This window comes from Biomphalaria glabrata, chromosome 13 (assembly GCF_947242115.1).
Source record: "Biomphalaria glabrata chromosome 13, xgBioGlab47.1, whole genome shotgun sequence".
Taxonomy (NCBI): Eukaryota; Metazoa; Mollusca; class Gastropoda; family Planorbidae; genus Biomphalaria; species Biomphalaria glabrata.
In genome coordinates this window covers 12972983-12991904 of record NC_074723.1, presented here as the reverse complement: position 1 = coordinate 12991904, position 18922 = coordinate 12972983, and the positions used below count along the sequence as shown (strand labels likewise).

The 18922-nt window shown below is 33.5% G+C and overlaps 1 protein-coding gene across 6 annotated transcripts in view; it reads left to right on the top strand.

Annotated features, from left to right (window-relative positions):
* The first annotated feature begins 6189 nt into the window (after nt 1-6189).
* Nucleotides 6190-18922, top strand: part of LOC106078265 (eukaryotic translation initiation factor 4 gamma 3-like) — a 57455-nt gene continuing 44722 nt past the window's right edge. For 5 of the 6 annotated variants that reach the window (XM_056008660.1, XM_056008659.1, XM_056008658.1 and 2 more), the window contains exons 1-7: nt 6190-6266; nt 6414-6552; nt 13484-13536; nt 13670-13728; nt 14336-14494; nt 16308-16454; nt 17380-17634. In XM_056008660.1, coding sequence (XP_055864635.1) covers nt 6488-6552; nt 13484-13536; nt 13670-13728; nt 14336-14494; nt 16308-16454; nt 17380-17634 — 738 coding nt within the window. In that variant the 5' untranslated portion in view covers nt 6190-6266; nt 6414-6487. The remainder of the gene's footprint in view (nt 6267-6413; nt 6553-13483; nt 13537-13669; nt 13729-14335; nt 14495-16307; nt 16455-17379; nt 17635-18922) is intronic. The other variant, XM_056008656.1, reaches the window with a different exon arrangement.

The window sequence follows — 18922 nt, the reverse complement described above, 5'->3', positions numbered from 1 at the left end:
AAATTTTTTTTTTATCTTTAAGACCTTAACAAGAGGAATAACTTAGATATTATAATATCCAGATCTACGGCCCAACCAACGCAAACGGATACTGATGGCAACATGGCTTTTAATTGGGTATAACCTGCAGACATATCAATACATAATCAAATTGACCACGTCTGTATCGTGAAGAAGTTCCGTCGCTCTCTTCAGGATGAAGGATAGGCCTACGTGTCAAACGCTAGAGGATCAGATGTTGCTTCAGAGCATATCTTCTGGTGGCCCGACAACGACACCTACGCCTTGAAAGACTGGTCTAAACAGGAAAAGTTAAAGGTCACACTATTAAACAAGTTCCAGCTCAGAGAAGAGATGATAAGATTAGGAGCAGATGAGGCAGAAAGTGAAAGAAGTATTGGCCTATCAATTTAAGTGCAGTTCACTCACTAAAGAAGAGATCCGCATCGCAATCAAGCATTTGAAGAACGGCAAATCTACAGGACTGGCTGAAGCGCTAAAGGCAAACATTGATAGCCCCATGGTAAGAGGAAGAAGACGACTCGAAAATATATGGCGCAGAGATTTTTGGAAGCTGATGCCAAGCAGATGGGCAAAACAGGGGAAAGTTGGAGTGGAGAGACTCGAATCGCCCAGCACCGAGACACTCGGAGGAAGCTGTTTGATGATCTTTTTTCCCAGACGGGACCATACATGCAGAAATGAGATGATATTTAAGATAATGGAGATTTGGTCTCTATGTGTTAATCATGCATGCTAATTCGAGATACTAACTCATTGTAATTTATAATATAAGGTTCAGGCAACCCGTTCCATTCTCTAATGGCACTAGGATATAGACTAAAGGAACACTTGCACGGATTTGTCTTCCCTATAAACATGCCCATTACGGCCCAGTATCAGTTTTAATTAGGGTTATCCCCCTTTGCCCTAATTGCAGCCCTAAATAGCCCAAATGGCGCCCTAATGGGAGCGGGTACCGTTTGCACATTGGCGTCATTAGGTTCCCATTAGGGACCAATACGGGCAACCCTAATCGTGCCAATATCGGCCCAGAATGGGTAAACCCACTTCCGGATTCATTGGGGATTTCCAGAATCAAATTGACACTGTATGCTAGTGTTTCCCAAAGTGTGGTATTCGTACCTCAGGGGTACGGGAAGACTTTGGAGGGGGTACGCGTAGCACCTCATTAACTATGCCCATATTAATATGTTCTGTTAATAAATTAAAGTGTGATTAGGGTTAGGGTTAGGGTGGTATAGGGTTAAAGTCACTGGCGGATCCAGGGGGGGGCGGTAGGGGCGATCGCCCCCCCCCACTCGGCCGACCCCTTCCCCCCCAGAAGGGGGGGACCGGACGAATTATAGTATAGAATTCACACAATTTGTATGCGAATTTATTACTTCTGTTAATAATATATACTAATTATTTATATTTCAACCTATTTTTAAATTATTTCGCCCCCCCCCTTCTAGTATTTTGGCCGATTTAGTAGGGTCGGGAGGGGGCGATGGCATCAATCCGCCCCCCCCCCATAAACTTTCGAGTGGGGGGGGGGCGGTCCTATTTATTTGTAGAAATCACAGCTTGCTAACAGAATCAATTAAATATCTATATGATTAAAACTTGTTATTGGTATTTTAACCGGTCTTTGTATTATTTCGTTCACCTGTTGGTCGATTGGAAGGGGAAGAACGAATACCTCCACCGCCCTTCCCATCTAAACCCTTTGAGTGGGGGGGCGGTCCTACTTTTATGGAGAAATCATAGTATGTGAACAAAATTAGTCGAATATCTATATAATATAAACAGGTGGAAGTGCGATACATGCAATCCCCTTCCCCCCATCGGACAAATCAATACTTTTTCTTTTTGTATGATAGTAAGAAATTACAAAATTAAAAAAAATCTGTCACTAATATAATTTATATATGCTATAAAGTAAATTCTTATATCGAGTCGCCCAATGCAATCAATAACAGAAATTATAAAAAGGAGCGAGAATTAATCGTTTTCATTTTACCGCCCTTCCCCTTTCCAGACAGAGTTTGTATAATTTGACATGAATTTATCATAACTATTTTAAGAAAGACTTACATTTGCTTTGGAAAAGTTATAATTCAAACGAAATTTTTCAATATAACAGTCACGGTTGAGATGAGTTCAAAAGCCAGATAATCTTTTCCTAGTCGACTTTTTCCAACCTTTACTCTATCTCATATTTTTCTAGTTAAATAAATTTAGGACTATAACTCACAATTTATGCTAGAATTTTATTGAATATTATTAATCGATTTTTTTTTCGGCGGCGATCCTCAAAACCTTAATCTAAATATGTGGGGTATCTAATCTTTTCAAAGAACAAATCAGTTGTATTTGCAATGTATTAAGGGACTATAAATTCATATTAGAATATTTTTCTAATTATTCAAAAGGCACTTTATAATAGAATGAATAATGAGCTGTAGGTCAGGAGAATGCGTTACTGCAGTGAAGAATGCCAGAAAACGCTTTTAGCGTCGAGGCTTCGCCCCGAACCTCACTGATGAATAATAAGCTGTAGATGTCAGGAGAATGCGTTTCAGCCGTGAAAAATGCAAGAAAAAGTTTTTGGCGTCGGGGCTTCGCCCCGAACCCCAATGAATAATAATGAGCTGTAGATGTCAGAAGAATGCGTTTCTGCAGTGAAAAATGCAAGAAAACGCTTTTGGCGTCGGGGCTTCGCCCCGAACCCCACTGAAGAAGCTTACAGCGCTCTCTCAGACCCCCAAGCTTGCAAGAGAAAGACTGTTTTTTTTTTCGCCGAAGATTGAGAAACAGTCTTATTTTATTCTCATATGTCGTACGCACGTTTATGCATAGGGTTAGGGTTTACTGGGCGTTAGGGTTAGGGTTTGGAAAAAAATCGCCCCCCCCACACTCCAAAGTTCTGGATCCGCCAGTGGTTAAAGTGTGGTTGGGGGAGGACGAGGGGTACTCTCTATTACAAAAATTATAAAAGGGGTACACATAGGTCAAAAGTTTGGGAAAGATGCACTGCTGTATGCCCATATTGATGGACAAAACCTAATGAAATACTCAGACACAAAGATAAAGGTACATTTCTAATTCCATAAGCTAGAACAAATTCTTACAAGTGCTCCTTCTTCCCTAGTGCCATTTACTATTAGAGAATGGAATGGGCTGCCTGAATCAGACAGGAAAACCAACGACGCTTAGCAGAGTTTAGTAAAATCACTAAATTTAGAAAGCCTTCAGGGTAGAAGACTTTAAAAAGTAAAGTAGCAATTATACATAAAACACTGAACCATATAATCTTCAAATACAAAACCAAAATTTAATTAAATACTCAGAAAGACATAAAGATAAAGGCACATTTATTCGTTCCATATGCTAGGACAAATTTGTACAAAAGCTCCTTCTTCCCTAGCGCTATTAGAGCATGGAATGGGTTGTCTAAGATAGCCAGGAAAACCAGTGTCTTGGCGGAGTCATTGGTTAATATGCATGACGCGTAAGACGTAATCATCTTTTTTTTTTTTTTGAAGTAACGTCTCTATTATATAAGATAAGATAAGTTTATGTCAATATGTCATTGATTAACATGCATCCCTAGATTGATACATGAAATGCTTAGTACGTGGGCTAAATATCTTCTTTTTTAAATTTAAGTAACTTCTATAATATAAGAAGATAAGTTATTCCGTTAGAACTACAGGCCTATAGTCTACTTAGAATTTAAAAAAAAATGTCTTTCGAGTGTAGATGTTGCAAGCTGCTTCAGTATGTTTATAGTAAATTTAAAGTAAAGTACCACTTTCAGACCATCTGGTCATCTGGCAGATGATGTAAAGGTCATCTGTTTCTGTGGCCCACGGTTAACGAGGGTGTTATGTGGCTAGCACAACGACCAACAGCATTAATTTTCCCCAACTAATGTCAGGTAGGCATTAAATCTGGGTGAATTCAAAGGCGCCCAAAGATCTTGAAATTAAAAATCCCTGTCTTCTCCAGGATTCGAGGCTTTATATTGTTTATTATGGTCAGAACATCCCCCTTTTTTTAACTGTAATAAACGGGCCACATACTAACGATGAACCTAAAATAGGCCTACCATGAATAATTGTATCTTTTTACAATGAGATTTTCCGGACAGTTCTCTCTTTCCTGAACACCCGCTTCTTTTTTTAAATTTTAATAAACAGCTCATGTTTTAACGATCAACCTAACATAGGCCTACTTATTTAGGCTGTGAATTAGTATAGCTGTTACAATGTAATTTCACGCTATAACTTATAACGGATTTCCCGCGGCCTCCTGTCGATTTAACAGGAGGTCCTGGAAATCTCCTGAAATTGCAAAATATATGAAAAAGTCCTGGAAATATCCTGAAATTATTAAAATCTTTTGAAAACTCATACAAATCTCATGAAATATATAGACGAAAATTGTCATTTCGGGGTGTCATTCAATATGGAAAACGCCACTCCTATGGGCGTTAAAAAAAAGAACAAAAAAAAAAAAAACGGAATTATGCAATACCCGCAATTGTGGAATCTAGTGAAAGAAGCTTCTCGCGCCTCAAACTAATGAAGAATTACTTGAGATCAACAATTCTCGTAGATAGATAGATTGAAACATTTGGTAATTTTTGCTATTGAGCGTGATCTATGTAGGAAATAGATGTAGTGTGACTTCGCTACATGCAAGGCTCGCAAAGTAATTCTGTACGTAGTAAAGGATGAATAAAATGCAAAGACGAATTTATTTCATAATACAAACTCTTAATTATCCGTATCCTTACCCAAACTTGGCCCCGCGTAATCCGTTTCGCATAGGGCTCTACAATTTAATGGTTAAGTCCGGTTCTGCTATTTAGTGACGGATGAATACTACTTGCTCCTCGCCCCTCTTTTTTTTTTTCGCCTCTTAAATTACCTAGGATAACTTCCTCCGTCCGAATTACAAAAATAAAAGAGTGATCTTTCCATGGTGTCCAAACTCTTGAGCGTGCTCTGTCGCCTCGATAGTTACTACAGAGTAGATACCCCCCCCCCCTTTTTTTTTAACGTGAGATAGAAATATAAAAAAAAGAGTTATATTTCTTGGTCACAACGGTCCGGCCCTGCTATTTTGTGACTACGTGTGTTCTCTCCCCCCCCCCCTTTTCTTGTGGACTATCCGCAGAAATAAGAGTGATTTTTCCTTTACTTCTTCTCGTTTAAACTGTTGAGGGATACGCCGCTTTTTTGCATGGCCGGTCTTATTTTGTGTGACCGCAGTTCTAGGTGTAAATTATTAAATTAAACCATTTTATAACTTATAATAAAATATACGAAAAAGTCGAGGAAATATCCGGAAATTATTAAAATCTTAAAGAAAAATAATTGCAGAAATAAGAGAGTGATCTTTCCTTTACTTCTTCTTCTCGTCCGAACTCTTGAGGGAAGAAGAGAATTAGATAGATAGATGGATGGGTTACAATATCGATAAATAGCAAATTTTATTTAAATAAGTATCAAACTTCATTACACAATTTGTATACAATGTCTCTGCTCCCCCCCCCCCCCCCCGCCAAAAAAAATCGCTTGTCCACGGGCAGTCGAGCGGGGGTAGGGGGACGTATTCCACTCACTATCTTGAATGAAGAATTTAGACTAAAGGAGAATACATTTGAAAAGCTCCGAAAAAACAACAACAAACAAACAAAAAACCGCCCAGGCACAAAGCGCTCTCCCAGACACACTAGCTGTCTAAGATAACATTTACGCTTAAAAAAAAATCGCATCCCCTCCCAAAGTTCTGGATCGTCTCTTGATTCATGATAAATACAGATATACCATTATTCCAATTGAAGTGTGAAAGAGTATATTAATGGGGGAAAAGTTATAAGAGAGTAGGGTTCGTTGCTAGCTCTATGTACTTTAAATTCTACAAGAAAATTGAAGCAAATAGATTAGATTTAGAGAATCTAGTTTGTATATAGGACTTTAGCCTAACAAACGTGACCAGGCCACTGGCCTAAGAGTATGCACATTGGACAGCTTCGCAGCTATTTTAAGATTCGATGTAAATAATTTGTAACACCTTAAATAAATTTATTAAAGAATACAGAATTATTTTATTATTAAAACAAATTTTAAAATATAAATAAATAATAGATTTACATTTAATATGAATTTTTATGCGCTTTTGATTTCAACTATTTTTTGACCCGGAAGTAAATATTTCGTTACCGAATATCTCCGAAGTATCTCCATCAGGTACTGCATAATGGCCATATTGAAAATTTAAGCATTTAATCTTAAATCATCTGTAAAATTATTTTGATGAGAGAATATTTTAATTATTTTTATTTTTTCAAATTTTTGTTGGATTTTAAAATTATGGTTATTTTTCATTTATCATAGGAGAATGTCTTCGAAAACTAGCCACTAATATCGTCCCAGTTGAGGACAAAAATCTCTTAAAAGAAATTTATGAAATGCAAGCAAGAGGACATTCGTCCATATCACCCCCGGAACAAATAAATCAACCGAGACACGGAAAGTATCCTTTAATAATGCTAAATTAATGTTTTTACAATGAAATCAGTTCTTTTTCAGAAACTGTTTACAGTTTCAAATATGCCTACATTGGCATTTCCACATGACTGATAAATAGAAACAAGAGCATACTGAAGCTCTAGAATTTAGACTATTCTAGCTTTGTGACAATCTGTCACCCTAACTAAACATATGTTTACCTTCACAATTTGAAATAATGTATGGGCATATCTAAATCTCGTCCAGATTTTAATGTATTAATAAACATAATTTCTGGTTGGTAAACACATTTGCCACACCCACTTACTGTGACTTACTGACTTAGTCTGACTCTGACTAATAGACTAGTTAGAGTAGAGTAGATCTACAATCTACACTCTACCATCTTAATCTTAGGCTTAACTTTAACTTAGAATACTTAGATGTCTATCTACTCGAGATTCTAGATCTAGATAGAGAATCTAGATCTATATAGTCTAGGACTCTAGATTCATCTAGAATCTAAATTTCTCTGAATTAATTAGGATATATTTATCTCTAGATTATTCTAGATACAAGTACAACTTATGACTAGATTTCTAGATCTAGAATCTACTAAATGTAGATCTAGATCAGGGGTCTCAAACTCATATCAGCATGTGGACCGCAGTGGAAAGTAACAACCAGTCAGCGGGCCGCACCACGAAAAGAGAATGTTTTTTCATTAAATTTTACGAACACTACTGTCACTGCAGTTAAATGTTAAAATAAAGTTTTTATAATTATTAATTACATTTAATGTAGTTTATTACATGCACAGGCAGTTTAGTTTACTAAAATAAGTTGACGTTGTCTTTGTCACTAATAAAAAAGCAGAAACTGTAGTTCCCAAAAGATACAACTATAATTACTAGGCCTACTACTCTAGAAAAGAGAAATGAGCAGGTTTCCATCTGCCAGCTGAGTGGCCCACAAAGTCAGCTTGCATCTGAATGATTTGATGCTGTCAAACATCAGAGTAATCAGCTGCTTTGTGCCCTGTAGTTGTGAATTGAGTGCATTGAGATGTTGCGTGATGTCAGTAAGAAACACGTGATCGGATAAAAACATTGGGTCACTGAGCTGAGGTATGTCTCTGTCTTTCATTGCCATCAACAATGCTATTTAGTTCAAAAAATCTCTGCAGCACTTTTCCACGACTCAGCCATCTGACTTCCATATGATACAGCAACTTTCCGTATTCTGTTTCTAAATCAGCTAGAAATGACACAAACTGTTTTGTGGTTGAGACCCCGTGCACATATAAAGTTCACCGTCTTCACGACAACATCCATCACATAATTCATTTGTAGACTTTTGCCATAGAGTGCTTTATATAGTAGGTAGGTGAAATAAAAAATTTATCTTTGAAAAAACAATTTTTCGTTAGTACATCATACAATTCTTTAACAGAACTTTTCAATGGTGTATTAATTATGACTATGTTTAACAGTTAGAAAGTTAATATTTTTTTGGTGGCGTTTTGAGCCATTATTAGTTGACATGGAACAAGTAAGATGAGAGCTTGTCGCTGGCTAGGCCTGAAGAGACACACCCCCAGGTCAAAAGTTACAAAGTTGGAATTAAGTTTCGTAGATGATAGATCTACTTATTAAAATCACCAAAACTGTCCATGGCCATTATTTTCTTTGTTAAATGGCATTTTCCACTTTGTAAGCGCCATGTAAGACTTAACATTACTTACAGCGATAAAACTTGGTAGAATTATGGCCATTCATGATATCTAATATGAAAAAAAAAACAAAAACTTTGTTCTCTATCCTAACTTCTGTATTGATGAAAACAAAAAAGTGATATTTTCATTATAAGTAAAAAAAAAAAAAAAGAATTAATTAAAAAAAAAATCCTCATTAAGCATTACAGGGTTTGTGCGGCCTCCTGAATTTTCAGGAGCTCCTGGTAATCTCCTGAAATTGCAAAATATACAAAAATGTCCTGTAAATATCCTGAAATTGCAAAATATACAAAAATGTCCTGGAAATCTCCTGAAATTATTAAAATTCTCCTGAAAAGTCATAAAAATCTCCTGAAAAATAGACAAAATTCTCTTTTTGGGTGTCATTTAATATGAAAAACGCCGATCTTACAGGCGATTAAGAAAAAAAAAACGGCATTGTCGGTTTTCATTTAATAAAAATGTAATAATATGGTGAATTCAAACCTAAAATTACTTTATCTATTTTATATAGTCTAGATCTAAATCTAGAAAGACTTGATGTTAAAATTAGAATTAGAATGAAATTGCTAGATCTATTTTATAGAAATCTAGATGATCTAGATCTAAATTTAGAAAGACATGAATTTGAACTGAGTTGAAGTTGATTATTATTGATTAAATTGATATTAAAATTTTAATTTAAAATTAAGACTAGACCTAGATTTAGAGCGTAAATCTAGAATAGATTAGATCTAGACTAGTAGAATGTCTAACTTAAGAGTTAGGCTTAGACGTGATTGTCAAATGATTACAGACTTAGACAGATTGTTAGATCTATCTAGACTCATACTAATTATAGAGACATATAAGACAGTGAGAGTACTTTACTAATCTAGTGTCTCTAGATCTAGATTTTAATCTAGTGTCTCTAGATCTAGATTTTAATCTAGTGTCTCTAGATCTAGATTTTAATCTAGATCTAGTTAACTAGTAAGTACAGTCTTAGACTTAGTTATTCTTTAAATTTAAGATTTTAACTGTTCCACATGTTAGTCTTTAAATTTAAGACTGTAACTGTTACACGACTCACAGAATCACTAGCAGTGACTAGCTATACAGCTATATAGTATCTATACTATATTCTATATATTAACTTAGTCTTAGTTACATATTAAGTTAAGTGACTTAGACTTAAATTTAGTTACTTAGTGAATGACAGTTAGTCACACTTAGTGAGTTAGATTTAGAATTCTAGATCTGTATATTATATACTAGACTCTATAATAGATTCTATATATACTAAATTTTACTAAATAGCAGTCTAATATACAATCTATCATCTAGTAACAAGTCTAGTACTAGTATAAAGACCTATTCTATAGTAAAGATATAAATCTAGATTTAAATCGAGGACTAGATCTAGCTACAAAGTTAGTTTTATAAAATTTTAATTTATAGATAATGATATTAGAGTAAATCAATTTATTTAAAAAACAACTAAAGTTTCCCTATCAGACCTTACGATCTATGGGGCAGATGATGTTAAGGTCATCTGTTTCTATGGCCAACGGTTAACATGCAGGGTGGCCAGCACAATGACCAACTGCCTTTACTTTACCCAGCTAAAGTCAGGTACCCATTAGAGTTGGGTGGACTCGGGGACGGGGGCCTAAAATCCAGAAATTCAAAATCCCAGTCTTCACCGAGATTCGAACCCAGGACCCCAGGTTTCAAAACCGAGCGCTTAGTCACTAAGCCATTGCGACCCTAATTTATATTTTAGTTAGATAATATAGATCTAGATGTCTAGCTAAAATCTACCAGATAATATAGATCTAGATGTCTAGCTAAACTCTACCTCTGAGTACTCTCATCAACTCTATAGATTGAGTTGAATTGATATTGATAGTGTGTTATACATTGCCATTTGTTTTTAGAGATTTTAATTAAGTCCTAATGCTGACTTAGAAAAGGAATATATATATATATATATATATAGAGAGAGAGTAGTGCAAATAGGCTTATTGGTATACTAGTACTTTTTTTCCTCAACCAGTTACTTTTGAATTTGCTAAAAAAAACAAAACCTTATAATTTTATACAGGTGTTGGTTATTATATTTATTACTAAATATATAGTTCGCATCAAGTTTTTTACGCTCCTGAAATCTAATATTTTCTCCTGGAAATCTCCTGAAATCCTAATCTCAGAATGGTGGGGGAACCCTGGCATTAATTAGGCTATTGTCTAAAGTAATTGATAACACAACTTAAAAACTACTCACATTTCATTCAAAAATTGTAATAAATTTCCAAGTGCTGCCTGTTTAAAAAAAACATCAAATACGTGATCTCAAAATCATTGGTCGTATTTCTTCCGCACCTCCATGTTCTTTCCGCGTATCCAGATGCAGTCTTTTCTTCATCATGCCACTAGACTATCTGATGAAGCTGGCCTCTCCACCAACCAACTAAACATTTTTCATCCCCTTCCCTCTTGGTGTCGCCCAACGACCCCAGACATACGCTTGAAATTAGTAGACCCTAATGCCACTAAGCAAAGTCGTTCATCTAACGACCTTCAAATCCTAACTCTGGAGACCATTAATACATTCAAGCCCAGTGCTATTTTTGCATACACTGATGGGTCGGCATCAATAGATTCTGGAAGAGCATCGACTTTCTTGGCTCTTACACAGTCAAAATCTTTGGACCATGTGGTAGTGTTTGCAGTTTTGATGCAGAGACCATGGCAGTCTGTGAAGCCTTAAAAGTCATTGACTCTCAACTCGGCGAGGGACATTTGAGGGCAACACAGATTGTTGTGGTCACTGACTCAAAATCTGTACTACAGGCTTTGCAAAGCCCCGGACCATGGCCCCCCAATATCAACACTGTCATCATGGCTTCACATAACATTAAACAAGGCTATGGCACCCCTGTAATAATGCAGTGGGTACCGAGTCACATAGGTGTGACTGGCAACACAATTGCAGACTCTTTGGCTCACCAGGGAGGGCAAATTCCACCCACTGAACAGGCTGTAAGCTTTCATCAAGTCCTGGCTATAATACAAAAAACAGAAATGGAAAAGTGGTTTGAGTGCTGGGACAAGTCCCAAAAAGCCTGTGGAATCTGGGAGCGCATGAGGCGCCCTGACCACACTTCCCCGTGGTGGAGGCTCTCCAGGCCTGAGCAAGCTATTATAGCACAGTGCAGGACAGGCCACTGTCCTGTTGGCTCATATTTCCCACGGCTATGGCCAAATTTTGATTCACGGTGCTTCGCTGCAGGGAAGAAGAGGAAACCGTGCCTCATATTCTGTTTGACTGCCCCAGACTTGCTGATCTCCGTCTTGACAGGTCTGGGAAACCCAAAATTCTCGACCTGTACAGTGACATTTATGCACTACGCAAGTCAGCAGGGTTTCTGTCCAGGGCTTTTGCAAGAGAGGATTTAAGCCTCTCAAGCCCTCACTCTAATGGGGTTTGATGATGATAATGATGATGTTTTTTCCGCCTAGCTATTTATTATTGATCTATTCTAGATCTCTGACTTGAGACTAGAATCTAATCCACTTTTAAGTTTATGTAAAGAGTTAAGACTAGGTCTAGAGTCTAGATATCTATTTGGACTATTTTGACATGTTGATTAGATCTAGTGTACTAATTATACTGATTCTGATTTAATTCCAGATCTCTTGTAATAGACTCTTGGAGTCTTAGTAAATAAGTACTAAAGTAGTGTAGATAACCTCATTCTAATTGAAGGTATCCGAGAGAGGACTAGTTACTATATTTAGAAATCTAGACACAGATTGGATCTTGATATATCAACATTAAGAGGATACTATTTTGACAAAAGTTTGTTTTAGAATATCTAGACTAGATCTATGTCTAGATGCTATTCCTATTTTTATATGTGCTTTTTGTCCTGATATGGATGAAACTAGCAAATATAGCCCAGATAAGTAGCATTACACTAAGACTTGAACTAGAATCTTTACTAGATAATAATAATAATAATAATAATCTTTATTATCCGTAAGGAACCGAGTGGGATTACCAGAATTTAATTGTTTGCACCATGGATTCATTAAAGCTAAAATGTTCATTAAATCATTTGGAAAAAATTTTTAGGGCCAGGCATTTTACTTGGTGCTCCAAAAACGGAATTGTATACAAAATGTCTTTAGTAGTACAATAATGAAAACTTCAATAGTTTATTTTTAGTTTGATAGCACCACCTACATGGAAGAAAAAGGGGAAAAAAAAATGTTAGTACATAATAAAGTTTACTTGCCCTGAGTCTGAGATTTAAACAAAAATATACTAAGAATTCATGATACTTCTTGAGGAGGCAGCTGAACAGTGACCTACTCAAGTAAGTAAGTTCCCAGTTGTGGTCTAATGCAGTGGGATTATCCACTTTCAGTCTAATAATGGAACTTTCTTCATTTTTGTTATGTTAGTAGGTTTAAAAATAATTAATTTCTATGTTTTGAACAGTACTGTGACATAGCTAAAAAAATTAAAACTGAAATTTTTCTCGATTCAGAAATTTAAACCTTTGAACACTATAGTTAAGCTTTAGGTCAAAGAAATGTTCTTTTATACTATTTTTTTTGTGAGAAAACAAATTGTTTCTCTTACACTGATAAAGACTATTATCTACTGCAATATTTCAAACATAATTTACACATTTGCTATAGTATGGCATTAGTGTTATGGCGAGGAAGGAGCAAATAAAAAAAACAACAAACTTCAATATATTTTTTATATTAGTATGTTTATAATCAGCTAATTTTTAATTACTGATTGGCAAAAAGATTTCTGAAGCCCTTTTTAGTTGTGCAATAAGCATTAGATGTAATAGCTAAGATGTGATTTTGAAATTTCTCTTTTTTTTTTTCAAAATTCAGAAATTTCATTAGGTTTAGTTTTTCTGGCAAAAAAAATAAATCAGAAATTATTGTACATATGTACACACCCTCAGTTTCGCTTTTAATAAATTTATTGAAAAAAAGAAAGTAAAACATTGCAAACACAAAACATTAAACTACATATTGTGAATGCACCACTGTTAGACTGCATTTTAATTACGATGAACTGATTTGTATGCTGGGCTTAACCTAAAATTTAAAAAACCATTTGTTACACATACCTGGTACTAAATGTTGACTTAAATTGGTAAATTGTCAATTTCTGTTGTGTTGTTGATATTTCCTTAATGATTAATAGTCAGGTCTCAAACACACCTCCTCCACAAGCAACTCAGCAGTATTATCCCCAAGGTAAGTTAAATACACAATTTAATAACTAGGCAGTAACCTACTTAAAGGCATCAAGTTTATTTTAGATATTATTGATTTACTAATCTGTTGTTAATTTACTTCAATTACACTGGTAAAAATTTTTTTTTCCCAGCTTTTCAACGCTTTGAATATATAACAGGCCAGCAAGATCAGTCATTGCTGCAATATAAGGTATGCAAATATATAGGTATTTAATTTTATCAAAGATTGGTTCTAACATTTATTAAATGTTAAGATAAAAACTAAGAATTTTGTGTTAATCTATTAGAGCTCATTCTTTCAAGGCATAATTGCTTCTACTGGTTCAAAGCTTAAATAGTACCACATTTTTTTTTCTTTGCTAGACCTGCTACATCTGTTTAATTGTTGAAGGAATTTATTTGATTTTTATGTCAAAAATTATCTTTTAATGATTAAAAAAAATAAATACAAATAACTTTTCATTTGTTGTAAATCATTTTTAAATAATAATTTCAATACTGTTTTAGACTTCTAATTTTTAAAGAAATTTTTATAGTTCTGTTCTTAGGGGATTTTATCCATTTTTATGTATAGATTTATGAATTTAACAAAAAAACAACAAAAACAAACCCACTTTAAGATAGATTAAATATAAAAGATTTTAGAGGTAATGTTCTAGGTATTTTTGCTATTATTTTCTAACATTGTCCATGGTTTTTTACATTACTTCCATACATTTCTCTTCAGCTAGCAAAAGCCATCTTAATAAAATATTTCCATGAAAATGAAAGCAATAAGTGAATATATTTAATTTTAGGCATATGGCAGTGCCTTAAACGAACCAAGGGCACCAGGTAATGGTGCTAGAGTTGGCATTCCTCAAACTAACATTCAACAACCTGCTGGTAATTTCTATCAACAACCAACTCAGACTATGAGGCCTCCACAACCTCAGCAAGGCCCAGCTGCCCAGCAAGTAAGTATTAAAATCTTCAACTTTTTCCTAATTTTGTCACTTCAGGAAATGGACCTTACATTTTTTTTTGTAAAATGAAACAAAAAATGCTGATGGTCATAAGTATTAAAGTTTGGTTACATTTCTTTATTATTGATTTAGAATAATAAATTGTGCTTTTTACTCTATTTTAAACTTGGTAAAAGCCACCCAGTTTTAAAAATCATTTTGAAAAAATAAAAATATTGCTAAAAGCACAACTAATTTCTTCTGAATTGTAATATAAGCTGGAAAAAAGATTTCTCAAAACATGTATTGTTTTTTCCAATATTTGAGATGCAACTTGCATTGTTTTCCCAAAATTTTAGATAGGTTTAAAAAATCTTGACTGATATTTCGGTTAGAAGGACTGTGATTTTTATATTGCAGCAATTAAAAAATTACCAAAAAAATCATTGGTTATTGAGTGTATAAATAAAATTTATAAAAGAATGAAAGAAGTTAACTTCGCGTTTGCCTTTAGTCCTAGATCGATTGGTCTAGACACCTATTTAGATCTGTACAAGCAGTCCAGCACATTCTATGATCTACATTTAAATATTAGAAACTAAATCTGTTGCTAGGGCTTTAAAATCAATGTCCATTTTGGAGTAGTTCTGGACTAAATCTCAAGTCAATTTTATCTTGATGCAATAGATTTACTGGTCCATGAAAGTACATTGATGGAATCATTTTTAACTATGTAGGGTTCTTCAAAGGAATAATGAGGGGAAAAAGTTCTTTTTCTCTGTAATTATTTTCCACGTTCCAATGGAGTTACTCATTTTGCTTGTTTGTATTTCACTACCCTGTTTTGATTAAACTTTTGTTTTGAGGAAATATTATATTTTATTTTAGGTATAGAAATAAAGAGGGTTGCATGCTCTTTTTACACAACGCAAATTAATGTTCATAAAACCAAAAATTAATTTAATTTAATGGGGTAAAAAAAAAACATTGATATCATCAATTATGACAAAAAGAGTTAAAGAGAAACATCATTTGAAATAGCTTTTTATTTTTTTTATTGAGGGGATGCAAACATTGTTAATATAAAATTGTACTAAATTAACCTCTTAGACCAACTCTTATATTACAAGCTTCATCAATGAATACACACTAACTCTATTTATTATAATGATAGTCCTACTTATTTCATATTTACAATATGAGAGGGGGCATATAGATCTAAATGTTCTAATTTTGTGAAGTGATGCCATTTTGAAAACGTAAACGTTATCACCCCCCACCCCTTTCTTTTTTTCCTTTCATTTGTGTAATTTATAGAGATTTTTAAAATTTTGTGCCTAGCGTCCAGTTGATTAGAACAAGAAAGAAGACTTTAAATTTACATATACAAATTAAACTAAGCAACTTTTATTGTTCACTTGTTTCTTGAAAAAATTTAAATTAAAAAAATTTCAGCTGGCACATGCTTTATTTCTGGGTTTGCGAAGTTTTCGATATCGAGGTTTATAAAAATTATAAAAAATAAAAAAAATTGAGCCTCAGGGTTTACTGTAAAAATTAGTGGCACCCCTGAGGATGATCTAAAATGTATTTTTAAAAAAAATGTTTAATTAAATTATGATTTTTAATTAACAACTTTATTAGAAAGGCATATAAATTTTGGTACTGATTTATTATTGACCAAATTTTATCAACACCCCCCCCCCTCCCAAATAAAATTAAGATATTAAAAATATTTTCATTATAATAACTGAAAAGATGATACATTGATGCATGCTTGTGTATGCATTCACTTTGTAAGACAAGAGCTCTAAGATAAAATTAGGCTTTGCCTTTGCAGTATTTTATAAGTACACCTGCACAGCCCAGAACGATGAGACCCCAACAGCCTATGGCGCCATCTACAACACTGGTCTATATGCCTCCACAATCTTTTCCGGGAAATAATGTAGTCATACCAGCTCCTAATATGGTAAGTTTTCTTTGTGTCCTCATTCTTTCTTGTGTTAAGCTATTATAGTACATCTCATAAGCTATATTTTTTTCTTTTAAATTTTTTGCTCTATAAAAGGATGTAAGTCAGTCTTGGTATTTAAACATTTTCCCAATAGAACAGGTCAGTAAATCTTACTAAAGCTAATCCTCATCTAATACAAATTTTGTTAAATAACAGTGTTTACTATCACTCTTAAAAGGATGATAGGATAACTTACTTTTGTTTCATAGCAAAAGTTGAGACCATTTACTATTTTTTAAAATGAATATTAACTTACTTTTAACTCTTTCTGTTTCCTTAAAAGTTAGTTTTGTGACTGTTTATTTTAAGAAAGAAGTTAACTTTTTAAGATCTTAAGAAGTGTCTATTTAGGCTTTAAAAGAAAAAAAAGGTCTTAGCTTCACCTATTCCCATTTTATATGCGTTTCATTCCATGATAGAACTGTGTATTTCAGATTTTTAAAAATGCATTTTTTTAACAATATATTCTAGTAATTAATTTAGTACTGGGTATTTAGTTAAGGTTTTAAATGATAGATTTTACTTATGTATCTGTATATGTTTTTTTTTAGTTTGTATTTTTGTAATTCACTTTTATATGTTTATTGTTATGAGAATGTAATATTCTGAATTATTAACTATATAACACATTAAGAGCAATCATATTTTTAGTTCTTGAAATATACATTGTTTTAAATCTCACTTATATCCTAAATATTGCAAATTTTGTGGTAATGCTTCATGTTTTTATTAAAAACTTTTTTTTCTTAAGCATTTAATTTTTTTTAAGGAAACATTTTACCTTTACTAAGCAGTCTTGATTTGGCTGGGGCATTTGTAAATTTGTATAAAAGTCTTCAATTTTTTTCCTTTTTTTTTTTTTGTTGTAAACAAATTTTAGTATCAAAGAGTGCCACAGTATCAGCAAGTTAGTTATACCCAGTATGCACCTACTAACTACATGTATTATCAAAGTACAAATGGATGGCCCAATGTTGGAATACCCCAAGCTACAGCTAATGCAAGACCAGAGAATAGAGAGAAAAAAATTTTAAGCATTACAGATCCTAATACTGGAAAAGACATCACAACAGAAATATTAAGTAGCAAAGGTCATCATGCTGATAGTGATGAACATCGTGAAGATGCTCCAACTGTAAGTATTTAATATATTTAATATTATAAATGTAAAACTACAAAAAAAAATAGTGATTGGCTTTGAATAATCTAAAGAAATAAAAAGCTCACTTTATTTCTGGCCAATGTGATGTACCAACTTTCTGGGGTGTCCTGGTAATCTATGCTTTTTTTTTTCATTTAAGAATTTAACGGTTTGGGTATATCATTATATATTGTGTTTAACCTTGTTTAATAAAGGTTGATAGATAGTACCCAAATGAAAATATGCAAGTATAATTTTTCATCTAAAAATATGCATAGCCCCTGAAACTTAAAAAACAAACAATAAGTCATTGCTAATCACATAAAAAATCTTGTCCACTCCTAAAATAAATTCTCGCAATATTAAAAATATTTTTTTTTTTAAAATCCAAATAAAATTATTTTTTTTTTAATGAAAAGTCAGTCTACTATCTAGACTACTAGATATAATCTAGATTATTTTAGATCTACATATAGATTATAGATCTAGATCTAATCTAGCTCAATCATATCTTTGTAATTCTAGGACGCACCAGGTCCAGGAGGAGACGCAATGTAAACAATAAACACAGACCTATATACATTTTTTATTTGGCATTCAGTATTTTAATTTCTAGTAAGAAGCTAATAAGCCAAATGCTCCATTAAAATCCTTTCTTTTCCTGACAATGCATCCAGATCTAGTCTAGCTAGATTAGAGGATAATCATGATTAGATGGATCTATTAGGATTAGATTTATTACTAGAACTAGTTTCTAGATCTAGAATCCAGAAACTGAGAAGTAGGACTAGAATTAGATCTAAATCTAGATGATCTTAGATCTATATTTCTTATTTTCTAGTGTTAGAGCTGTAATAAATTTAGTTCTCAATAAGTCAGTAGATCTAGACCCTAGACCTATTTATAATAGAATTATTTCAAAGGGAAACTCCGATGGTTTTGACAATTTTTGATATAATATGTGTTTTGATTTACAGATAATGAATATATTCTTTTTTTTTTTATTTGCAATAATAACTTAGTAATTGATCTTTTTCTGACGTAATTTTCCTGCGCATCCAAAACAGACTTTCACCAGGTTTCTATGTGACGTCACAAAGGTGTTTTAATCTACTGACTTATTGTATAACAGGAGACCATACAGCAAAGTTTACATTCTCGTAAAAGAAATATATCTTTGTCTATGCAGTTAGATCTAGGATCTTGTAAGCAAAGAAAAAATGCATATTAAAAGTAGATTTACATGCTTGACTAATCACGGCAGTGTGTATTTTCTCACCAG